The sequence below is a fragment of the Dendrobates tinctorius genome, unplaced genomic scaffold (assembly GCF_039654945.1).
Source record: "Dendrobates tinctorius isolate UK_male_01 unplaced genomic scaffold, ASM3965494v1 ptg000070l, whole genome shotgun sequence".
In the NCBI taxonomy this organism is placed as follows: domain Eukaryota; kingdom Metazoa; phylum Chordata; class Amphibia; order Anura; family Dendrobatidae; genus Dendrobates; species Dendrobates tinctorius.
Genome location: NW_027361738.1, coordinates 91,017,114 through 91,044,068, shown reverse-complemented (window position 1 = coordinate 91,044,068; position 26,955 = coordinate 91,017,114). Strand labels below are relative to the sequence as shown.

The 26,955-nt window shown below is 43.8% G+C and overlaps 1 protein-coding gene across 1 annotated transcript in view; it reads left to right on the top strand.

Annotated features, from left to right (window-relative positions):
• Nucleotides 1-26,955, top strand: part of THSD7A (thrombospondin type 1 domain containing 7A) — a 730,410-nt gene that overhangs the window by 585,479 nt on the left and 117,976 nt on the right. The window contains exons 8-11 of the mRNA XM_073582113.1: nt 2,085-2,153; nt 20,391-20,546; nt 20,734-20,937; nt 26,606-26,797. Coding sequence (XP_073438214.1) covers nt 2,085-2,153; nt 20,391-20,546; nt 20,734-20,937; nt 26,606-26,797 — 621 coding nt within the window. The remainder of the gene's footprint in view (nt 1-2,084; nt 2,154-20,390; nt 20,547-20,733; nt 20,938-26,605; nt 26,798-26,955) is intronic.

Below are 26,955 nucleotides of genomic sequence, written 5' to 3'. Positions count from 1 at the left end.
GTCTAAGTCCTAACGTTTCTCCTTATGAAGAGTGACATGCCAGGGTAAGGAGGCTTATAGACCATGCAATGCTTCTCAGGAAAAATAAATATGCAAATTGTCTCTTCAGAGAGCAAGAGTACTTGAACTCTAATGCCACATATAGAACTAGCAATCCTAAAAGTCAATATTCACCCTTTAACAAGGCATGACACTCTCCATATGTAGAAACATTATGAAGCCTTAGACACAAGTCAGAGGCATCTCATACAGTCAAATCAGATCTGATACTTTGCACTAATGAGGGGCAACACCCTGAAACATGTGTCTGTAAATTGAGATTCAAGTCCTCTTCTTCTCTGAAGAGTTAATTTCCACCGTAGAAAGTATTATTTTGGCGCCATGAAGACAAGTAGACCTGTACAGGATGAATTCTCAGTGCGAAGCCTAAAACTATTTGTTATGGTTCTTCAACTTGAAGCAGACCTCTATGGTCAGGCTTTATGCAGGGCACTTTGCTTAGCATAGTCTAAAGCCAGCCATATGCATTTCGTGGCTGTTGGCTGAAAGTTGCTTCGGCTGATTATTTGGTCGATAGCCATCTCAGCCAACACTCGGCCAATCGCTCCTGTGTTCTCTATGACAAAGCAGCCAACTAACAAGTCGGCCAGTTTCTTATCTCCAGGACAACAATGCAATCAGCCGTCCAAAATCAGACATGTGCGATTAACATCTTTCCCGACCATCACTTGACTGACACCCCCATACTCTCTAATGAAAAAGTTTCCAGCTTCCAAATATACAAAAATTTATTCAAGGCTTGAAAAAGAACATATGGTTCGATACATGTTGCTGTGTCTTTCCGCTATGATGGGGCATGTCCGTTTATCCTTGTTCTTAAGCCTTGAATACATTTTTGTATATTTGGAAGCTGGAAACTTTTTCTTAATTGATTTACTCCACGTGTGGCTTCATGAAATATCCGAGCTTCCACGCACCACTACTAGCCAAGAAAGCAGGTGAGCTGGTTACCTTTATTTTTTACCCCCATACTCTGTCAGCCAAACCCATCGATATCAGCATGTTCAGATGATATTAGTCTAAAGTGTAAGAATGCCATAAGGAGTTTTCACCCTTTTTCCTTATGCAGAGACCTTGTCCTTGTGTAGGGGTCTTCAGGTTGTGTCTCAGGAGAACCTTTTGACTGGTGTAGCAATAGAGATGAGGTTAAATCCAGGGTATCAAAAAAGGGTCCAAATCAAAACTAAAAGCAAAATCAAGGATAGGTTGGTGAAACTTGAGGAGGTCAGGCAAAATAAACTAACATCTAGTAACAAGACAGTCCAAGGTGAAACCAGAAAGGGAATCCTTGAGAATCTCCAATAGAATGGTCATGGAGAAAACCGGGTCAGCACAATCGAGTAAGCACACTAGGGTAGTATATCGTATACAATACCTGGCACAGACAAAGACAGCTGGAAAAGTTAAATAGGGCGCTGTCCGCCAAACCTGCCTGAAAGAAGTCCACTAACTGGTTCACACGGTCAACCAAAAGTTCAGCCGAACATCCTAGCTGGACAGCCAGGTGCAATGCACATGCACCGACCAACATTTGAGCCAGCCTGAAAGAGACGATCAATGCTGAAGTGCAGACTGGCAAGTATACAACACTAGTGATACATGGATAAGAACAAGAAGCTTTGTCAAAGAGGAAGGTTGGTGGGAAAAGTTTCTGTCTAGACTCGTTAATAAAATATTTGCTTTGGAGAATCATTATTCATTCAGTTATTGGGAAATGTATGTTGCGTCCCTTGAGGGATCCCCCCCATAGCATTCTGGGATGATCAACACAAACGATATTGTTTGCTAATTAATAAAGTATGAGCTAGTTTTCTTGCTTGAATGTTAGATGAGGTGATGGCGGCTCTTACGAGGACACGAGCTTAATGAGCAGATAGATGAAAGAAGACTGAGACTTTGTAACTTAGTCAAGGAAATTCTGGAAGAGTCTGCGTTTCATTAGGCTTTGAAAAATCCAAAGTAATAAATTAAGCAAGTATTTTTTATTTAGTTTTTTTGCTTATTTATTGATTTTTTTATTTCAGACGCCCACGCTTATGGCACATCAAAGTCCAGCGAGGCACCTTTACTGTCAATTACTTTTGAAATCACAGGTGAGTTGAAAGCACTGTTAATCCTTGAGTATGGATTTCCATTTGGCTCCAAACACTTTGAATTGGGCGGCCGAAAAAATGGTGTGTGCGATGATGGCACCTTATGGTAGCAAACAAAGAGCTGGTAGAGAGCTGCAGTGTCCCTGAATTTCTCTGATGGAAGGTTAAGAGTTAACTCAAGATATTCTTAATTTATATTGTGGTGAGATCTTTACTGAGGATGTTGTTATCCTCTTTAGCATCTGGTAATGTAATTATACTGAAATCCATAAGCATTTTTATAAAATGGAAGGTTGTGATTTTTTTACTGTTTTGGATGGCACTGCATATGGGTGCACTACTTGTGAATACACTATTGATGGGGTATTTTGTGGTTCGCTTTACTTGTATGAGTAATTCAAATGGTGCTCTCTGTTGCAATTGCTGTTATTGGGTCATTCTGATTGGCACTGTTTATGGGGGGCTCTATATCTGTTTGTTGGGCTTCTGAAACTGAGGAGACTTTCTGACTTTATTGTTACTGTTTGTATGCTACTTTTTAGGGGGACACTCTCTGGATTACACTGTTTATAGGGGAACTCAATATCTGTTTATGGGGATTTCTGTCACTGTTTTTGGGGGTACTTTCTGGTTGACACTGCTTATTCTGGCACTCAATATCCCTTTATGTGGTTTTCTGGCTCTGTTTAATGAGGTACTGTCTGGATGTTTAGGTGAGGCCAGGGGCATAACTAGAACTGATTGGGCCCCATAGCAAACTTTTAAACGGGGCCCCTCAAAGACACACCCCCTCAAAGACACACCCCCTTCAAGACATTCCCAGAGGTCCATGCGGCAGGCAGCTCTGCAGAGAGCTAATAGACAGCGAGGGCTCAGGGAAGGGGCGGGACTGAGCTAGTCTGAAGCAATAGACTCTGTGACTGGCTGTAGGCAGGGAGGCGGGCCCAATATGTGCTTCGCTCCGCACAGCAGGCACAGAAATGCAGCGTAGGCTGCAAAATCATAGTGTACATTTTTTTCCGCCGGGGCCCCGGATCCCCTACACTACACGCACCAGGCCGGCGGGCCCCCAAGACAGCGTTGGCCACCCACAGCACCCGCCGGAGCGCCGCAGTAATGTACTTAATTACATTGCACTACCGGGTAGCGCAGGGGCGGACACTGACAGCTTGGGGCCCCTGTGCAAGAAATGTGTCTGGGCCCCCCCTCCTTTTATGGCGTCAAAGCTATATATATATATATATATATATATTGATATTATATAGCCACACACAAACATTTGTATATATATTACATAGTCTCCTTTATTATGTATATTGCTGTCCCTTACACAGTGCCCTCTCTTATGTACAGTACCGTCCCTTACATATTGAATTATATAGAGCCCTGTTTTTATTACATACCGTCCTGTCTTGTTAGCTGTATAATGCAATGATGGCTGATGGAGCATGGGAAAGCTTCCTTTCTAATGGAGGAGCTGATGGACTGGTAGTTTGGTCACCGGGTGCTCCATCAGCAGTCATTTTATATCTAACAAGAGAGGGGACTATGTAATAAAAGAGGGGACTGTAAATAACAAAATTAACAAGAATTCACTATGTAAGAGACAGCACTATACATAACAGCAGAGGAAGCTATATAGTAAGGGACGGCACCATATATAACTAGAGAGGATGGTACGTAATAAGGGACGTGTTATACATAATAAAAGAGGAAACTATGTAACTAAGGGTGGTGTTATACAGAATTAGTGAGTCCACTATATACTAAGGGACTGTGTTAGACATAGTGAGTACACTATATACTAAGGGACTGTGTTAGACATAATAAGCGATAACGTCTTCCTCCATCTCCCCCTGTTCCTAAGGCCATTATAAGTCCCCCTTCCTAACATCCCAATCCCCCACACCCCTCATTGTCCTCCTCCCCTCGCATTCCATTATTGTCATCTCCCCCACCCCATCATTGCCCTCTTCACCACCTCCATCATTATCTTCTCCCCCACCACTATCTTTGCTTTCTCCCCCACCACTCCCATCATTGCACATTCCACCACCTCCATCATTTCCTCCTCCACCACCTCCATTATTGCCCTTTCCGCCACCACCAGTGCATTCTCCCCCACCACCCCATCATCATTTCTTTTTCCCCCACCACCCCATCATTGCCCTCTCCATCACCCCCATCATTGCCTTCTCTCCATCACCCCGATCATTGCCTTCTCCCCATCACTTCCATCATTGCCTTCTCCATCATCCCATCACTGCCTTCTCCCCATCACTCCCATCATTGCCTTCTCCCCATCACTCCCATCATTGCCTGCTCCATCACCCCCATCACTCCCATCACTGCCTTCTCCCCATCACTCCCATCATTGCCTTCTCCCCATCACTCCCATCATTGCCTGTTCAATCACCCCATCACTCCCATCATTGCCTGCTTCATCACCCCATCACTTGCCTTCTCCCCATCACCTCCATCATTGCCTGCTCCATCACCCCCATCTGTTATGAATGAGTCACCGTAGGAGGCAAAAGCAGAAATACAAGCTAAGTCCAGAAAACCAGAGAAGTTGGCAACTATCAGATTGCATCCCCATGCTTAATGCGAATAAGATTATACGCCCCCCTGAGGTCAAGCTTGGTAAACCAGCAAGCACCTTTAACTCTGGAGAATAGATCAGAAATCAGGGGTAACGGATACTGATATTTAACAGTAATTTTGTTGAGGGCACGATAATCAATACAAGGTCTTAATGATCCATCCTTTTTGGCTACAAAAAAAAAACGGCACCTAAGGGTGACGAGGATGGTCTAATATGACCCTTCTCCAACGCCTCCTTAATATAGGATCGCATAGCCTCGTGCTCGGGTACAGATAAATTGAAGAGCCGACCCTTGGGAAATTTACACCCCGGGCTCAGTTCAATTGCACAGTCATAACTCCTATGAGGAGGCAGAGACGCAGACTCATTCTCACTAAATACATCATAAAAGTCCGCCAAATAATCAGGAACATCATGCGATTGAGGAGAGGTGGAAAACACCGGAGCCTCACTAAAGGCACACCGACAACCCCAACTCACAACAGACACAGATTTCCAATCCAAAACTGGATTATGAATCTGTAACCAGGGAAACCCCAGAACAATAGTATCATGCAGATTATGCAACACCAAAAATCTGCAATTTTCTTGATGGTCTGGGGCGACCCGCATTACCACCTGGGTCCAAAACTGGGGTTTATTTTTAGCCAAAGGAGTAGCATCAATCCCCCTCAAAGGGATAGGTGTCTGCAGAGGTGTCATCGGAAATCCACAACGTTTAGCAAAATCCAAGTCCATTAGGTTTAGGGCTGCTCCCGAATCCACAAAAGCCTTGGCGGAAAATGTGGACAGGGAGCAGATCAGAGTAATAGCCAGAAGAAACTAAGGTTGAACACCCCCCAACAGAAAACGTGTGTGCAAAGCGTTTCTCTCGTTTAGGACAGACAGAAATAATATGCGAGGCATCTCCACAGAAAAAACACAACTTATTACGCCTTCTGAACTCCTGACGCTGCTCTCTGGAAAAAACTCTATCACATTGCATAGGTTCAGACATTTGTTCAACAGGTGGCAACACCTCTCGTGCAGTTTTGCGTTCGCGCAAACGCCGATCAACCTGAATGGCTAATGACATAGAATCGTCAAGACCAGAGGGAACAGGAAATCCCACCATAGTATCTTTTACGGCTTCTGACAACCCCTTCCGAAAGAGAGCAGCCAAGGCATTATCATTCCAGGTAGTAAGTACTGCCCACTTTCGGAATTTTTGACAGTACAATTCTGCAGAATCACGACCCTGGCTCAATGCCAGCAGGGTCTTTTCAGCCTGATCAATGGCATTAGGTTCATCATACAACAACCCCAAAGCTTGAAATTATGCGTTCACATTAGTCAGAATAGGATCATCTGGTTTCAAAGAAAACGCCCAATCATGGGGATCGCCATGCAGCAAAGAGATGACAATTTTAACCTGCTGCGCGGAGCTCCCTGACGAGTTAGGCTTCAAGGCAAAAAATAATTTACAATTATTTTTGAAATTCAAAAATTTAGACCGATCCCCAAAAAATACATCAGGTGTAGGAATCTTTGGTTCAGCAGCATGTGAATGAGCAAGGTAGGCGGAAAATCCCTCGCACTTCCGCAGCGAGCTGCTCCACACGATCAGACAATTGCTTTATCTCCATTGAGAGAAAAAAAAAATTCCCCCTACGGCCTCAGAGATATAGAGGAAAAAATATACACACTTTTTTTTTTTTTTTTTTTTTTACAATTCTTTCCTGCTATTGAGTACCCTAGGATCTGCGGTATGGCGGGTGATTCTGTTATGAATGAGTCACCATAGGAGACAAAAGCAGAAATACAAGCTAAGTCCAGAAAACCAGAGAAGTTGGCAACTATCAGATTGCAGACCCCTGAACCTATCAACACAACTAGCAGTAGCCGTGGGGGGTTCCTACGATGCCCTAGACCCCTCGATCACAGCCGGAGAATTACATAGGCCTAAAGAAAGAAAGGGGAAATCTAAACTGCCCCAGAGCAGACCCCAAAGCAATAGGCAGCCCCCAACATATAATGACGGTGAAGCAAGATGAAAATACTAACACAGACAGAAAGATAGACTGAGCAAAGACGGGGCCCAAAAACTACCTAGATAGGAAAGGACAGGAAGGCTGCTGTCTGCAATCTGCCAAAACCCTATCAAAGACATAAGCCAACAAGCTGATATGAAAAAGGCCCTGAAGCAGCTAGGCTTCAAAACTAAATCAGCACTCAGGTATTTTCAGCAGACAGAGCTAAATGAATTCAGCACACCCCAGCAGGGAATGGCAGAAATCCAGAAAAACAAAGCAAAACAAAGTCAAGCACCAAAGCAAAAGGCCGAGCAGCAAACTTAGCTTTAGAGGAGCAGGAATTCAGACTGGTCTCCAAGGATCCCACAGAGAAATCACCCGCAGGGCAGAAGGGCGTCGGCAGCCTTATATCCAGTCAGTAACTCCACTCAGCCAGTCATCATCATCATCAGCCTCAGGTGTTTGATAATCAGGCTCACTACCTTTCTTTACCAGAAGAGGGAGTTCCTCGGGCCTCAGTAATGAAGGGGAAAATGAACTCACAACACCCATCATTGCCTGCTCCATCACCCCATCACTCCCATCATTGCCTTCTCCCCATCATTGCCTGCTCCATCACCCCATCACGCCCATCATTGCCTTCTCCCCATCACTCCCTTCTCTCCATCACTCCCATCATTGCCTTCTCCCCCTCACGCCCTTCTCTCCATCACTCCCATCATTGCCTTCTCCCCATCAATGCCTTCTTTCCATCACCCCCCATGGCCTTCTCCCATTACCCCTCATGGCCTTCTCCCATCACCCCGGGCATCATGGCCTTCTCTCCTCATCACAGTCTTCTCATGTCCGCATCTCCTCCAGGGCCAAACTAACCTACACACACACACACACAGACACACACACATACACACATACATACACACAGACATACAGACATACATACATACACACACAGACACACACCCAGACATACACACAGACAGACATACACATATACATACACACACAGACATACATACACACAAATACACACAGACACACACGCACATACATACATACATACACACACGCACAGACATACACACATACACACACAGACATACACACATACATACACACAGACACACACAGACATACATACACACATACATACACACACACACACATATATACACACACATACACACACATACATACACACATGCATACACACACAGACATACACACACAGACATACACACACAGACACATATTATTATTATTATTTATTGTTATAGCGCCATTTATTCCATGGCGCTTTACATGTGAGGAGGGGTATACATAAAAACAAGTACAATAATCTTAAACAATACAAGTCATAACTGGTACAGGAGGAGAGAGGACCCTGCCCGCGAGGGCTCACAATCTTCAAGGGATGGGTGATAATACAGTAGGCAAGGGTAGAGCTGGTCGTGCAGCGGTTTGGTCGATCGGTGGTTACTGCAGGTTATAGGCTTGTCGGAAGAGGTGGGTCTTCAGGCTCTTTTTGAAGGTTTCGATGGTAGGTGAGAGTCTGATATGTTGTGGTAGAGAGTTCCAGAGTAGGGGTGATGCGCGAGAGAAATCTTGTATGCGATTGTGGGAAGAGGAGATAAGAGGGGAGTAGAGAAGGAGATCTTGTGAGGATCGGAGGTTGCGTGCAGGAAAGTACCGGGAGACGAGGTCACAGATGTTTGGAGGAGACAAGTTGTGGATGGCTTTGTATGTAATGGTTAGGGTTTTGTAATGGAGTCTCTGGGCAATTGGGAGCCAGTGAAGGGATTGACAGAGGGGAGAAGCTGGGGAATAGCGGGGGGACAGGTGGATTAGTCGGGCAGCAGAGTTTAGAATAGATTGGAGGGGTGCGAGAGTGTTTGAGGGGAGGCCACAGAGCATGAGGTTGCAGTAGTCAAGGCGAGAGATGATGAGGGCATGGACTAGGGTTTTTGCAGATTCTTGGGTGAGGAATGAACGGATGCGTGAAATATTTTTGAGTTGAAGTCGGCAGGAAGTGGAAAGGGTTTGGATATGTGGTTTGAAGGAGAGATCAGCGTCAAGGGTTACTCCGAGGCAGCGAGCTTGTGGGACTGGGGAGAGTGGGCAGTCATTTACTGTAATTGATAGGTTCGTAGGGGGGGTCACGTGAGATGGGGGAAAGATGATGAATTCTGTTTTGTCCGTGTTGAGTTTCAGATATCTAGTGGAGAAGAAGGATGAAATAGTGGACAGACATTGAGGGATTCTGGTTAGTAGGGAGGTGATATCTGGTCCAGAGATGTAGATCTGTGTGTCATCAGCATAAAGATGATACTGAAAGCCATGAGATTCTATGAGCTGTCCCAGGCCAAAGGTGTAAATAGAGAACAGCAGGGGCCCTAGGACTGAACCTTGTGGGACTCCGACAGATAGGGGGCGAGGTGAGGAGGTGGTGTGTGAGTGGGAGACGCTGAATGTCCGGTCTGTTAGGTATGATGAGATCCAGGAGAGGGCCAAGTCTGTGATGCCGAGGGATGAGAGGGTCTGTAATAATAGGGAATGGTCCACTGTGTCAAAGGCAGCCAACAGGTCCAGGAGGAGGAGGACAGAGTAGTGTCGCTTGCTCTTGGCAGTTAAGAGGTCATTGGTGACCTTAGTAAGGGCAGTTTCAGTGGAGTGGTGTGACCGGAAGCCAGATTGTAAGCGGTCGAAGAGGGAGCAAGAAGAGAGATGGGAGGACAGTTCAAGGTAGACGTGTTGTTCCAGTAGCTTGGAGGCGTATGGGAGAAGTGATATAGGGCGATAGCTAGATACAGAGGATGGGTCAAGAGAGGGCTTTTTGAGGATAGGTGTGATGGAGGCATGTTTAAAGCTTGAGGGGAAAACACCAGTTGTTAGTGATAGGTTGAAGAGATGGGTTAGGGTTGGGATGAAGACTGTGGTGAGGTTTGGGATGAAGTGGGATGGGATCGGGTCGAGTGCACAGGTGGTGAGATGTGATCTTGAGAGTAGAGTGGAGAGTCGATCTTCTGTAATGGTGGAGAAGTTGGTTTTGAAGGTGGAGGGCTGGGAAGTCGGGAGGAAGGGCTCTGGGGGTTGTTGACCAAAACTGTCCCTGATGTTATCAATTTTCTGCTTGAAAAATGAGGCAAAGTCTTCAGCTGAGATGAGTGGGGAGGGAGGAGGTGCTGGGGGGCGGAGGAGAGAATTGAAGGTGTTGAATAACTGTTTAGGGTTGTGAGACAGGGAGGATATGAGAGATGAGAAGTAGGTTTGTTTAGCTGTGGCGAGTGTGGTCTTGAAAGTAGTGAGGGACTGTTTGAATGCGATGAAATGCTCGTTGGAGTGGGATCTTTTCCATCTGCGCTCAGCAGCCCTGGAAGCTCGCCTCAGCTCTTTGGTCAGGCTGGTGTGCCAGGGCTGTCTGTTGATTTTGCGAGTTTTGGTATGTGTAAGTGGGGCAGCGGATTCCAAAGCTACAGCTATTGTGGTGTTATATAGAGCGGCAGCGTCATCTGCATTGTGTAAGGAACTTATATCTGTAAGAGGGAGGAGGGATTCAGAGAATGAGTGTAGGTCAAGGTGTTTAAGATTCCTGCGAGGGTGTGAAGGTTTGTGGGGTGGGGATTGTAGACATGGAGTGAAGAGGGAAGAGAATGTGAGCAGGTTGTGGTCAGAGAGAGGAAGAGGTGAGTTAGAGAGGTTAGATAGGGAGCAGAGGCGGGTGAAGATGAGGTCCAGTGTGTGGCCATCTTTGTGGGTGGCTGTAGAAGACCATTGAGTGAGGCCGAAGGAGGAAGTGAGAGATAGAAGTTTAGTGGCAGCTGAGAGGGAAGTGTCAATGGGGATGTTGAAGTCGCCCATGATGATAGTAGGGATGTCCGCGGAAAGGAAATGAAGTAACCAGGTGGTGAAGTGGTCAAGGAAGGTGGTGGCTGGCCCTGGGGGGCGGTAGATGACAGCCAGTTGGAGGTTGGAGGGGGAGTAGATGCGCACAGAGTGCACCTCAAAGGAAGGGAGGGTAACAGAGGGTGGCAGTGGGATTGGGGTGAAGGAGCAGGTATCTGACAGGAGAAAACCAACTCCTCCACCATGTTTGCTGCTGGGGCGGGGGGTGTGAGAAAGGTGGAAGCCGCCATACGAAAGTGCAGCAGGAGAGGCTGTGTCAGAAGGGGTGAGCCAGGTTTCGGTGATGGCGAGGAAGGAGAGTTTGGTAGTAACAAAAAGATCATGGATGTAGGAAAGCTTGTTGCAGACAGAGCGAGCGTTCCACAGAGCTCCTGTTAGTGGGACTGGGGAAGCGGGGGCTGGGTGAATGGGTATAAGGTTGGAGAGGTTACGGAAGGTTGTGATAGAGTGTGGATGGGAGGTAGAAATGACTGTGGGAATGTGGTGAGGAGGACCAGGATTTGGAGAGATATCACCAGCAGTGAGAAGCAGTGACATATATACATACAGACACACATACATACACACATACACACACAGACATACACACACAGACGCACACATACGTACATACACACACAGACATACACACATACACACTCATACATACACACAGACATACACAAACATACACAGACATACAAACATACACACACAGACACACATACACACAGACATACACACTTGCACACACAGACATACACACATACATACATACACACAGACACAGACATACACACAGACATACACACACAGACATTCACACAGACAGACATACACGTATACATACACACAGACATACACATACATACACACAGACATACACACATACATACATACACACAGACACACATACATACATACATACAGACACACATACATACATACACACACAGACATACACACACATACAAACATACATACACACATACACAAACATACACACACAGACATACACACATACATACACACACATACAGACATACACACACACAGACATACACACATACATATACATACACACATACACACACACAGACATACACACATACATACACACAGACACACACACATACACACACACAAGTGACTGACTGACCTGCGGCTGCAGCCACCATCCGGCCGGCGCCACAGGCACAGTGAGTGACACAGTCTGTCTCCTCCTCTCCTCCCCTACAGCAGCAGCGCAGCACAGCGTGACTGACGCTGATATCATCTCACCTCAGGGCTGGCTCCTCTCCTCCTTGCGCCTGGCGCTCCACATGGCTAATTTGAATAATTAGCCATGCGGTGCTGGAGGGGCCCCCTCTCCCCTGGGGCCCCCGTGCAATGCACGGGCTGCACGGGCGGTAGGTCCTAGTGCCGATCGGAGCCGGGGCCCCGGGCCCCTATATGGGCCAGGCCCCAAAGCAACCGCTTCGGCTGCTACCCCGGTAGTTACGCCAGTGGGTGAGGCTCTCAATACCCACTTATAGGCAGTTCTGTGGTATTCTGTGGTTGACACTGTTGATGGGAGCTTTCTGGCACTGTTTATGGGGGCATGCATTTCTGAGGCACTTTTGCTCTAACTTTTGAGGATGGGGACATGGCCAGCCAGAATTATGTCTGTGTAGAGTTTCTATGAAAGCCCCTCTTTGAAAAGCCACAGATAATATATTGCTGAACTCTATGACAAACATAGCTCTGCATGATCAGTTTGTACACTACCGTAAGACTGTGCTGTCATCATTGTACTATGCACTAGGATCATACTATCATTTTAATATAAATATTACTATTTTCGCCTCACATTGAGCCCCTCCGTGTATCTTACATTAACACTTCTGCCATAAATGTTTCAGAAGGTTAAGCCATTATATATTGATTTCAGGCAGTGATGGATTAAAGGGTTTTATGCTAATCTCAGACTGCATTATGTTAATAGAGATTTAAAAATGTATTACACATATTTTCACAGATGTAGTTGCTAAATATCCCCCCTCCCCTGGATGCCTATCTGCCGTATCCGCTCCCATATGTTACTTACAGTTGCCCATCTATAAAGGACGGGCGAGCTGTGTAATATTTCCCTAGAACAAGCACGTGGAGTATTGTCCCTAGAAATGGTTCTTTTAAAATGAATTATAAGGAATAAAATAAGCAGTTACAGCAGACGTGAACGCGATGTCGAGGATGCTCGTCGTAAAAATTCCCTCGGAGATTCCAAGTAATAAATGGGGCAATCGCTCTTCTGCTTCTTGAATTTTCCTAAGGGTCTAAAAACAATTTACAGAGAGAGAACGATTCTGTACTCACATAGGAAAACTGTAGTAAAATAAGCCGGCACTTGTCTGCTACTGAGACTAAAAGTGAGGAAGAAATAATAGCTTGTAATATATTATAAAAAAAAAGGCATCCTTTGGCTTCTTGAATTTAAGTAGTGAATCAACCATTACAACATAATGTGACAGAGAGTTTGTTAGTCTCACGGCTCTTACAGTAAAGAATCCATAGTCTCACTGCTCTTACAGTAAAGAATCCATAGTCTCACTGCTCTTACATTAAAGAATCCATAATCTCACTGCTTTTACAGTAAAGAATCCATAATCTCACTGCTTTTACAGTAAAGAATCCATAGTCTCACTGTTCTTACAGAAAAGAATCCATAGTCTCACCACTCTTACAGTAAAGAATGCATAATCTGACTGCTTTTACAGTAAAGAATCCATAATCTCACTGCTTTTACAGTAAAGAATCCATAGTCTCACTGTTCTTACAGAAAAGAATCCATAGTGTCACTGCTCTTACAGTAAAGACTACTTAGTCTCACTGCTCTTATGGAAATGAAAATAGACTCACTACCCTTACAGTACAGAACCTATAGTCTCACAGTTCTTACAGAAAAGAATCCATAGTCTCACTGCTCTTACAGTAAAGAATCCATAGTCTCACTGCTCTTACAGTACAGAGCCTATAGTCTCACTGTTCTTTCAGTAAAGAATCCTTAGTCTCACTGCTCTTACAGTAAAAGAAAAGAGGGAGACAGAAAAGCGCAAATAGGGTCTTATCAAAAGTTACACAGAGTTGCCCACCAAGAGAACTACTCACCTGGTGAGAGTGAAGGAAAGACATATATTAATGGCGGCTGCTGCAGATCCACAGATCAGTGCAGGACCTGGTTGAAGCATACACTTAAGTAGAAAGGAAGGATCATCCCCACGCTGCCACAAGAAGAATTCCAAATATTGTACAGGTTTCAGCGTGGTTTATTCTACGCTTTTCAGGGTTCAGGTGACCCCTTCATCAGGACTTACCCCAAATATTGTTATTTGGGGTATAACCTGATGAAGGGGTCACCTGAACCCTGAAACGCGTAGAATAAACCACGCTGAAACCTCTACAATATTTGGAATTTTTCTTGCGGCAGCGCGGGGATGATCCTTCCTTCCTACCTAAGTATATGCTCTTACAGTAAAGAATACTTAGTCTCACTGCTCTTATGGTAAAGAATCTATAGTCTCACTGCTCTTACAGTACTGAACCTATAGTCTCACTGTTCTTACAGAAAAGAATCCATAGTCTCACTGCTCTTACAGTAAAGAATCCATAGTCTCATTGCTCTTACAGTACAGAACCTATAGTCTCACTGTTCTTTCAGTAAAGAATCCATAGTCTCACCACTCTTACAGTAAAGAACCTATTGTCTCACTGTTCTTTCAGTAAAGAATCCATAGTCTCACTGCTCTTACAGTAAAGAATCTATAGTCTCACTGCTCTTACAGTAAAGAATATGCGTCTGTGATTATGATGGAACCCGCTCCCTACATGGCAGCTGACAGCTGTTTTACACAGCAAACACCCACCATTAACTGCTGTGATTGTTCCTATCATTGATCATTGCAGTTTAACCCTTTAGATTCCATAGCGCACAATGACCACGGCATCTAAGCGGTTATATGGATGACGCTCTCTCACCTCTATGGGACTGTTGCAACAAAAGAGCTCAATATAGTTTTTTAATGGCAGGTGGGTTCCATGGGGGACCCAAATTTTCCTAGGGATTCGCAAGATTTCTGTCTGTGCCCCTTTAAAAACGGCTAGATGCGTCAGATGGCCGACAACTGAAGCTTGTGACCATTAAATTGTTATTATGAACTTGTATAGAAGAAATAAAGCTATACAATATCTTTAGTTTCTAATATTATATTTGTCTGGTACTGCTACTTGGTCACTATATTATTTGAGCGCTGTATGATGGTATTCATTCTGTGTGGTACTTTTATATTGTACAGTATAATATTTTTGTAGTACATAGAGGACATTGCATTGTCCAGCATGGATATTTAGGATACCCTGTTTTGTTATCTTTTTACTAGCACTTGCTGTTTACTGTTACTTTTTTACAGAAGAGTATTTTTATACATTTGTTTTACTGTGTTTTTCTGTGTTTCAGTCTTCTGGTGGTGTGAACACTGTCCTACAGACTTTTTCACTGTGTGCATGGCCCGTGTGTTTGTATTCAATTGGTTTCTTGTTTTTGCAAGATTAGGGAGGTTTCCACCCCTCCCTTGTGGGCCATGCACATAAAACCCGTCTTCTACAGCGTGTCCACATCGGACATTACCTGTCTGAATCCTGCTCATATAGGTACTATAAACATGATCAGGGTTTTAAATACATCATTTAGGGACTGCTCTGATATGGGGTTACCTTGACATTTGTTAGAGCGGCTTAGTATACATTTTTTGCAAAAAAAGGTATCAACCAAATACCCTGTTTTTTTTATCTTTTTACTAGCACTTGCTGTTTACTGTTACTCTTTTACAGCAGAGTATTTTTATATGTTTGTTTTACTGTGTTTTTCTGTGTTTCATGAATATTTAGGCAGCTGTATGGAACGAGTTAACATATGACATTCCTATTCGGACCATACAGTATTTCACACTTGGGCACTGTTTGGTATGTTTATTTGTACACTGTATGGCAGTAATTTGTATGGGAGTTGCCATCAGAAGACACTACATGTAGGACTATCTAACATAAATGTGATGTCTGTGACTCGCAGGAGTAGATTGAGCACAATGGCGATATTATTTATGAAAAGGCCCAACCCAATGCAAAATAAGATACATCGTATGGAGATGAATTGTATCCAGACGCTCCGAGGAAATAACTCCACGGACGATCCTTTACCTTCTAAGTGCGCCACTAGATATTACCAGGAACTTCCGCTCACTCCATAGAGGACACTTATAATGGGAGAGAACTTGTAATATTAGTAATTTAATATCAGGCGGCACATCTCGTCTTACCATAAGTGGCCTCTATTATCTCCTCTGATGATGTTTTCTGAGGGTAATTGCAGACTTTCTATATTAAGTTCTCTGAATAACGGCAGTAAGAGGATTGTGACCTTCAGACCTCATCCCGTGCTGTTCTCTGCCATAATGACTGGCAGCGAGTTTATTATACTGATAATCCAAATAATTAATTGAATATGAGATGAGGATGAGTATAAAATCCCCACAGATGACTGACGGAGAAAATATCTATCATTATTCACATTCGATCTATTTATTTATTTAAAGATCTAGCATATTTTATCTATCTATTTATCTATCTATCTAATATATATTTATATTTTATCTATCTATTATCTATCTCATTTCTATCTATTATCTATCATCTACCTATTATCTTTCTATCTATTATCCAACTATCTATTATCTTTCTATCATCTATATAATATATATATTTATCTCTTATCTATCTATCTCATTTCTATCTATCATCTTTCTATCCATTATCTATCTATTATTATATCTATGTATCATATAATAATAATCTTTATATAGCGCTAACATATTCCACAGCGCTTTACAGTTTGCACACATCAGCATCACTGTCCCCGATGGGGCTCACAATCTAAATTCCCTATCAGTATGTCTTTGGAATTTGGGAGGAAACCGGAGAACCCAGAGGAAACCCACACAAACACGGGGAGAACATACAAACTCCTTGCAGATGTTGTCCTTGGTGGGATTCGAACCCAGGACTCCAGCGCTGCAGTGCTAACCACTGAGCCACCCTGCTATCTATCTATCATCTTTCTCTCTATTATCTGTCTATTAATATAACTATCATCTATCTATTATCTATATATTATTTATCTATTATCTATTTATCTATTTTCTATCTATCTAACATCTATTATCTATCTATTATCTACATATATTATCTGTCTGTCTATCTATCTATCTATCTATCTATCTCTCTATCTATCTAGAACAAAACAAATAGAAAGGCAGCACTCCAAGCTGCAATGGTGAAAAAAAAGTGGAGTTTATTTAGATCCACCTAGCATGTGGATTTAAATAAACGCCACTTTTTTCCACCATTGCAACTTGGAGTGCTGCCTTTCTATTTGTTTTGGTCTGGATTGGGAAAGTATGGGATATTCCTGAGGAGGCCTGAGCACCCGCCATATGGTATTGTGCTGTTCCATTTTTTCTATTTATTTATTTATCTGTCATCTATTATCTATCTATTATCTATTGTCTATCTATCATCTATTATCTGTCTATTTATCTATCTATTATCTATCTATCTATTATCTGTCTATCTATCTCTCTATCATCTATCTATATCAATAAACCTTTTCCTCGGCATGATGATACCAGAATCTCTCTCCAGCGTTGTGCTATGACTACAGACTCTACTGTACAGTAACATATGTGTCTGATGAAACAATCCGTGTCTTCCTCGCTGATCGTCCTCTTTCTCGCCGCCCTCTTAGATTACTATGCAAATAACCCGCGCCGCTTACATGACTTGATTGACAAGCGACATCTGCCCATATATTACACAGCTCACAGGAGAGCTCCGCCGGCCCCACGTAACCTTGTGAATATCCCACAGTCACTTTCTGTCTCTTCTGCATTTTTTTCTTCTGTTTCAATATAAACAACATTTCAGATTCTGCGCTTTAGAAATCAATGGAAATATTACAAAGCATTTTCTGGAGGATGTATAAATGACTCGTGTCTCCAGCGCTGATAACCTGTCAGAATGTTTTTTTGCCCCCTACCCACCTAAAGCTTCACTTCTTCCCAACTGTTCTCTTACTGCAGAAACTCAGGTCACATTGTACGTGTCTCGTCTTACTCTCACCCTATACGGTTCGATAGACGTCCCTGAGGACAAGGAATGATACCTCAAAGCCTGTCCTCAAGGATGTCAATCAGGCTACATAGGGCAGGACAGTGTGACCTGAATCTGTAATATCTGCATGTCCTTGACTGGATTGGTGTCATTGGCATATGCCGCAAGCTGACATTAAAGGGCCTGTCCAGGAGTTAGATATTAATGAGCTGTACTGAGGATAGGGCATTATACAGAGCTGGAATAGCACAGCCCCATGCACAGTACAGTTTACAGAGCTGGAACAGCAGAGCCCCATACATAGTACAGTGTACAGAGCTGGAACAGCACAACCCCATGCACAGTACAGTGTACAGAGCTGGAACAGCAGAGCCCCATACACAGTACAGTGTACAGAGCTGGAACAGCAGAGCCCCATACATAGTACAGTGTACAGAGCTGGAACAGCAGAGTCCCATGAACAGTACAGTGTACAGAGCTGGAACAGCAGAGCCCCATACATAGTACAGTGTACAGAGCTGGAACAGCAAAACCCCATGCACAGTACAGTGTACACAGCTGGACCAGCAGAGCCCCATACATAGTACAGTGTACAGAGCGCGAACAGCACAGCCCCATACACAGTGCAGTGTACAGAGCTGGAATAGCAGAGCCCCATACATAGTACAGTGTACAGAACTGGAACAGCACAGCCCCATCCACAGTACAGTGTACAGAGCTGGAACAGCAGAGCGCCATACATAGTACAGTGTACATAGCTTGAACAGCAGAGCCCCATACACAGTCCAGTGTACAGAGCTGGAACAACACAGCCCCATGCACAGTACAGTGACCAGAGCTGGAACAGCAGAGCCCCATGCACAGTACAGTGTACAGAGCTGGAACAGCACAACCCCATGCACAGTACAGTGTACAGAGCTGGAACAGCAGAGCCCCATACACAGTACAGTGTACAGAGCTGGAACAGCAGAGCCCCATACACACTACAATGAACAGAGATGGAACTGCATAGCCCAATACACAGTACAGTGTACAGAGCTGGAACAGCAGAGCCCCATACACTGTACAGTGTACAGAGCTGGAACAGCACAGCCCCATACACAGTGCAGTGTACAGAGCTGGAACAGCACAACCCCTTACAAAGTACAGTGTACAGAGCTGGAACAGCACAACCCCATGCACACTACAGTGTACAGAGCTGGAACAGCACAGCCCCATACACAGTACAGTGTACAGAGTTGGAGCAGAACAGCTCTATATACTGTGTAATGCACAGAGCTAGGAATAGCACAGTCCCATACACAGTACAGTGTAAAGAGCTGGAAAAACAATGCTCCATAGACTGTAGTGGCTGTTCCCGGTGTGCTAAAAGACACCTCTTATTGGAGTAAATGTGATCTGAGCTGCAGTAGGGCCACTTCACAGTGTATGGAGCTGTGCTCATGTGGCCCTTTACACTTTGAAAATCCAGACATTTTTGTATACACAAACTGCTGATCAGTGATATTATGACTTTTCCTAAGTCATGAAAGTTACATGCTGACTGTGTTAAATGTTTAATGTTTAAGACTTGCTTCATTTTGGGCTTGGTCCTGCTCTGGGGGAATAGTTGAACACTGGCTCTGTTGCAGGAAGGCAGACTGGCATTATATGGGGTCATGTTGCAGATGGGCTCCATTATAGCGTTACTGAGTTTCACATGATGGAGATGATGTGATTGTGTCTTTTTCTTTGTGATAGGTTGAACAATGCAGCAATATTGTCACAATAAGTATTTTTGCTTTGGTTGCTGGGAGGAATATTCTTTGTGAAGAGTGCGGGTGAAGTTTCTACTGTCTGTGTTTTAGTAAAATGAAAAAATCTTTCAATAAAAAAAGATAATGGGAAAAAAAAAATAGGAATGTTGCATCCTGGCTGTGTTCTGCCATAGACTACTGCTAAAAGCTTGGATCTTTTAGGGGTACCATTTCATGCTGGCTCTGTTTGGGGGGTAATTTTCAGGTGGGCCCCAGACATCAAAGATGGATCAGAGCGGTAACATCATAGAATAATCAAAGCACCATTAGTGATAGTAAATGATTGCATCCTTGGGAGTCATTTTTAGAATTGAGAGCATATGGCTAATTAAGTTTATCTTTGGGTTCTGCTGGGGTACAGAACAATGAAGAGGTTGTTTATTGAGGGTCAAAATGGTTCCTCTATTATGACACCACATTTTCTTACCAAGAACTGAAGTATAGTGCCGGTTTCTTCCTCCATATCCCATAATCTATATTTTTGGGCAATTTCCAACCATCCCAAAAAAGAAGTTCTTCTGGGGAGGGTTTCTGTATAGGTTCTTGCCACCAAGTAGCAAGGTTGGTAAGACCAAACAGGGTTGTGACCCCACTCACAAAGGGCTCCATAGTAACTGAATGGGATGCCATTTCTTGAAAAAGTTTAAAGTTCACATATGACACATTGAGGACCTTCCACAATTCGGAAGGAAACATCGTAAAGAAAGTAAATGACATTTTCCTTTACTCTTTCCTATGGCAGCATCAAAACCAGTGGATAACAAGTTGTGCACCGACCCTCCATTAAGTACCAGTCAGCTTTGCCATGTGCCATGCCCGATAGAGTGTGAGGTATCTGCGTGGTCAGCATGGGGACCATGTACATTTGAAAATTGTGAGGACCAACAGAGCAAAAAAGGTAAGAGAACTCCAACCCTGGGTTTAAGATTCATCTCTCGTCATCTGTCATCTTCAAGATTATCTTCATGACATGTCTGATGTACATTCCCGTTTTAAGATTTCACAACAGATTATGCCACAAGACTTTATATTTCAATATTGTACTTGAATATTTTGGTAAATTTTGGTTTCTGATCTTTACATAGGATTCAAGCTTCGGAAGCGTTACATCACTAATGAGCCCACTGGTGGGAATGGAAATTGTCCACATCTAGTGGAAGCCATTCCATGCGAGGAACCTTCATGTTACGACTGGAGACTGGACAAATTGGAAGAATGTATCCCTGACAATGGAAATAACTGCGGAAGCGGAACCCAAGTGCCTGTCGTCACATGCATCAACAGTGATGGTGAGTGGAACTGGGCCTTGGGCTTTCTTACATAATTTCAACAAGGTTTGTAATTGAGAGAGTGAAATATCCGAGGTCCTTAATCAAACTATCAGGGTGATTCCAAATCACATGGTTATAGCAACATTATTTGGTAACTGTTTGGCAGTAATATTTAGCGGCATCCATTGTACATTGTCTGTGTACTGTTTGATAGAATTTATGGACAATGGCTGTATTTTTGGTCTAATTATATAATATTGTATGACCCAGTTGCACGTGCACAGTATTGCACAACGTGAGGAATGGTTCGTAGTGTGGGTTTAGCTCATTATTGGTGCTCTTTATTATTATTGTATTATTTGTCTCTCTATGGTATTGGTTTTTAGGGACTTTGTGATATTATTACATGTTATTACCAGCATCCACTCTTCTGGAAAGGATTTCTAAAAATTTTTGGAGGCAGTCTGTGGGAATTTTTGCCTCTTCATCCAGAAGATCATTTGTGAGGTCAGCCCTGATGTTGGGGGGGGGGGCAGGCGGGCTCATAATCTCTATTATAGATGTTGGATGGGACTGAGGTCCGGGCTCTGTGCAGCCGCTCATGTTCTCCCCTCCATGTCTGTATGGACCTTGTGCATCGGGCACAGTCATGGGGGACAGATAAGGGTCTTCTCCAAACTGTTCCCACAAAGATGAAGCTACAATTGTCTACAATATGTTGTGCTGAAGATTAAGATTTCCCATCACTGGAGCTGAGGGTCCGAGTCCGCCCCCTTGTAACAGCCCATAGCATTATCCTCCTCCACCATCTGTACAGGGGGCACAATGCAGTAAGGGGGTAACGTTCTCCTGGAAACACCAAACTCAGACTCCTCCATGAGGTAAAGAAGTGCGATCCGTCACTGCACAGAACACATCTCCTCCAGAGTCCAGTGGTGGCTGCTTTACACCACTCCATCCGACACTCAGCATTGTGCTTGGTGATGTACGGCTGCATGCAGCTGCTCGGCCATGAAGCTCCCGACCGGGATGCAGTGTTTGTGCTGACAACAAAGGAAGTCTGGATTCTGCAGTTATGGGCACAGCAGAGTGGTGGAGACTCTTCTGCCCTCTACTCCTCAGCACTTGGCCCCCCACTCTGTTATATTATGGGGTCTCCACTTCCTGGCCGAGTTGCTGCGGTTCCTGAATCCTTACATTTCTCAATAATATCACTCACAGGTGATGGGGGGAGATTCGGGAGGAATAAATGTCATGAACGGACTTGTTACCCTGGTGGCTCCTATTACAGGACTGCTCTGGTATCAGTGAGCTCTGCACCACTGGCCGCTCGGTCACGTTAGTAGAGACAGGTACGGGGTTGGTATAGAGCAGCTGTTACATATGGTCACATGAATACATTGTTTACAATCCTCAGAGTAAATTATCACTATGAAATGACATTAATTAGCCCAGTATTTGACAAGCTAATACTAACACAGTCTTCTCCGAGATCTACCGCTCCGCTATTACCTGCCTTGTCACCTGTCCCTTTCCCATTCACAACATTCCTGATAGACAAGGGAGCTGCGTTGTCACAGGCTCCGCTGATTAGCTTAATTGGTCAGAATACAAGTCTGGCTGAGGATATCACAGGCGACGAGTTTCTTGTTCTCCATTGTCAAGAAGATGCAAGAATTAATTATAAATTGTAATGAGAACGAGCGCTGATCAGCAGACGTCGAGCTGGCACAATGACAGGATCTTCACCGCATTTTCCTGCAAATATGTAGTATTGAATAATTGGACGGGAAATCGCTTTGCTGCAGTATGTAAATGTATGCAAATGTGTTACGTTGCATCTGATTGCATCATCTTTCCTTATTAGAATAATTATGCAAATGTAATCTGTGGGATAGGACGTGTCCTATTGAGCATAACCCAATTATATCTGCTCTTAGGAAAGCAGGGAGACCAGTTAGATAGCCAGTACAAATATTTTCCAGATTCCTGAATTTCCTATTCATGCAGAGCTTGGGAGCAGCAGAACCTGTGCAGGGAGCGCATGCTGTGTGTAGCTGTGCAGGGAGAGGGAGGAGGGAGCAGGAGCTGCACTGTCATCTATTCTTCATTCTTTCATAGAAGTCCAATGTGTCAGTGCTTGCTCCAGATAAGACAGATCATCCGAGGACTGCAACTTTGCTAAAAGAACTGCTGTAGGGGATCTCAGTTATCATTACGCATTAGAATTCAATGTAGCTATTGTATATAGGTCCTCAAGCAATCCTATAGGGGACTTACTGTCTAGTATGTGAAGTTATAACATAGCCATTCATAAAAGGTATCTTTATGAATATCCTATGTAAATTGAGCAACATAAGAACATTTTATAACTAGGCATACACACAGGTAGATAATATGGTAGATCGGCACACTTGGCTGCACGTAGTGGTAGACACAGGAACGCTGTCTCTTTAAGTCTCGCACTGGTTTATTAAAAGTACTGCATAAACAAGTGCAACATTAGAAAAAAGCAAACAAACTGGCTTTCCTGGCCTAACAGAAAAACAAAAACAACGTATGCCACAGTCCTTATTGCTACGGGAATCCGTCTGCTTCAGAAAGAAATAACAAAATGCTTAGCTTTCCTTAACTTGAAACCACAGCTCCAGAGCCTGCACCTCCAGGCCCACCCCACACTGAAGTGAATGCTCTAGAAAGCTGGGTGTTTATCCCCTGTACTCCTCCCACTCTACAGCTGTTCAATCAACCTAGCACTAAGGCTATGTGCACACGCTGCGGTTTTTGCTGCGGTTCTGCTGCGGTTTTGGCCGCAGCAGAACTGCAGCAGTTCTGCAGACAGTGTACAGTACCATGTAAGTCTATGTGATTTACATTCTGCTGTGCACATGCTGCGGATTTTTAACTGCGGAAAAGCTGCGGTTTTGAATCCGCAGAAACAATTGACATGTCAATTGTTTCTGCGGATTCTGCTGCGGTTTGCCACCTATTCCATTGTCCAGGTGGCAAACCGCAGGGCAAAACCGCAGGTCATTTTACCTGCGGTTCCGCAGATAAGAATCCGCAGACCAATCCGCAGTGTGTGCACATAGCCTAAACATGGCTGATTAACCCCTTTCAGCACTTTGTGTGCTGGAGCATTTCTTAGGTTGCTATCACTGAAGCTAACACCTTTAGTGAAACACAGCTCCCCCTCTGGTAATTTGACAGTAACTTACACAAGTAAGTCACAATAGATACATGAGATAGAGAGATTGTAGGATAGATGATAGGTAGATAAATATTATTTCAGATGAAAACCACAGAGTCCCTGACAAAACGAATCAAATACCTAAATGTACAAAAAGGCAGTGCTCCTCTCAATATTAATGAGGTTTTTTTTAAATTTGATATTATTATTTTGTTTTTACTCATATTATGTGTGACTGCTGCTGCCTTAGATAAATAAATATGAAGGAGAAATATAGGAGATAGATGATATATACAGTGCCTACAAGTAGTATTCAACCCCCTGCAGATTTAGCAGGTTTACACATTCGGAATTAACTTGGCATTGTGACATTTGGACTGTAGATCAGCCTGGAAGTGTGAAATGCACTGCAGCAAAAAAGAATGTTATTTCTTTGTTTAATTTTTATTTAAATTGTGAAAAGTTTATTCAGAGGGTCATTTATTATTTTCAACCCCTCAAACCACCAGAATTCTGTTTGGTTCCCCTAAAGTATTAAGAAGTATTTCAGGCACAAAGAAGAATGAGCTTCACATGTTTGGATTAATTATCTCTTTTTCCAGCCTTTTCTGACTATTTAAGACCCTCCCCAAACTTGTGAACAGCACTCATACATGGTCAACATGGGAAAGACAAAGGAGCATTCCAAGGCCATGCTGGCAAGGGGTACAAAACCCTTTCCAAGGAGTTGGGCCTACCTGTCTCCACTGTTGGGAGCATCATCCGGAAGTGGAAGGCTTATGGAACTACTGTTAGCCTTCCACGGCCTGGACAGCCTTTGAAAGTTTCCTCCCGTGACGAGGCCAGGCTTGTCCGAAGAGTCAAGGCTAACCCAAGGACAACAAGGAAGGAGCTCCGGGAAGATCTCATGGCAGTGGGGACATTGGTTTCAGTCAATACCATAAGTAACGTACTCCACCGCAATGGTCTCCGTTCCAGACGAGCCCGTAAGGTACCTTTACTTTCAAAGCATCATGTCAAGGCTCGTCTACAGTTTGCTCATGATCACTTGGAGGACTCTGAGACAGACTGGTTCAAGGTTCTCTGGTCTGATGAGACCAAGATCGAGATCTTTGGTGCAACCACACACGTGACATTTGGAGACTGGATGGCACTGCATACGACCCCAAGAATACCATCCCTACAGTCAAGCATGGTGGTGGCAGCATCATGCTGTGGGGCTGTCTCTCAGCCAAGGGGCCTGGCCATCTGGTCCGCATCCATGGGAAGATGGATAGCACGGCCTACCTGGAGATTTTGGCCAAGAACCTCCGCTCCTCCATCAAGGATCTTAAGATGGGTCGTCATTTCATCTTCCAACAAGACAACGACCCAAAGCACACAGCCAAGAAAACCAAGGCCTGGTTCAAGAGGCAAAAAATCAAGGTGTTGGAGTGGCCTAGTCAGTCTCCTGACCTTAACCCAATTGAAAACTTGTGGAAGGAGCTCAAGATTATAGTCCACATGAGACACCCAAAGAACCTAGATAACTTGGAGAAGATCTGCATGGAGGAGTGGGCCAAGATAACTCCAGAGACCTGTGCCGGCCTGATCAGGTCTTATAAAAGACGATTATTAGCTGTAATTGCAAACAAGGGTTATTCCACAAAATATTAAACCTAGGGGTTGAATAATAATTAACTTGTATGTTTAAAATTTATTAAAATTTAACTGAGCAACATAACTTTTTTGTTTGTAAGATTTATGCATCTGTTAATAAATCCTGCTCTTGTGTGAAGTTTGAAGGCTCTAACTTATTTGCATCTTATCAAACCTGCTAAATCTGCAGGGGGTTGAATACTACTTGTAGGCACTGTATGCGAGTCATAGAAAGACATGATAAATAAATACAATGAGGATCATAGAGATACTATGAGATACAATGTAACTGAGCGGAAGGCTGGCAGCACTTAAGAGGGCTTACAAGGACAGGCTTGGAACAATCTGGCAGGCTACAGATGTATCTGGCTTTCACCTTTTATCCCCGACACAGTGATGTTGATTTACATAGGGCCCCCCAGAATTGAGTGGCTGCTGACCGGTGGAGCAGGGTTAACAGAGTATAGTCAGAATACCGTGTCAATACCAAGAAATCAGGATCAGGAGTAAAATAAGGCAGTAGGGTAATTTAAACACAAGCCAAGGTCAAGGATAGAAATAAACAGGCTGAATCAAAGCTGTGTAACAGGAGTGAACCAGAGTAAGTAACACCTATAACTGGCAGCCAGAGACTGACTGCTGGAGGGATTAAATATGGAGGAGCCTCTAATTACAACCAGCTCTTTGCTGCAAAACACAAAAGACACAATGAAAAACACTACCGTTGCCCAGTGGCATCTGCTATGTTGGTGTAGTATCATGTAGAGACAACGGCAGAATAAGTAGTATTGCTATATACATAGATACTGTAGATAGATACTTTAGTAACTGAATAACTGTGCCATTTTCTCATCACAGGAGAGGAGGTGGACAGACACCTGTGCAGAGATGCTATTTACCCCATTCCTATTGCCTGTGATGTTCCGTGTCCTAATGACTGTGTCATCAGCTCTTGGTCTGAATGGTCGGCATGCTCTCATACCTGTTCTGGGAAGACGACAGAAGGACAACAGACCAGATCCCGTACAATCCTTGCTTATCCCGGCGATGGTAAGATGCACAACAGCTTCTGCAGACAATTCAGAATGATCCAAAATGGAATTATAAAAATAATTGAAAATCCAAGAAGTTGTTTCTTGAAATAATTAACTTAAATTTTTTTTTAGAAAGTTGCATCAAACTCAAACTTATTACTTTAGTTTACAATG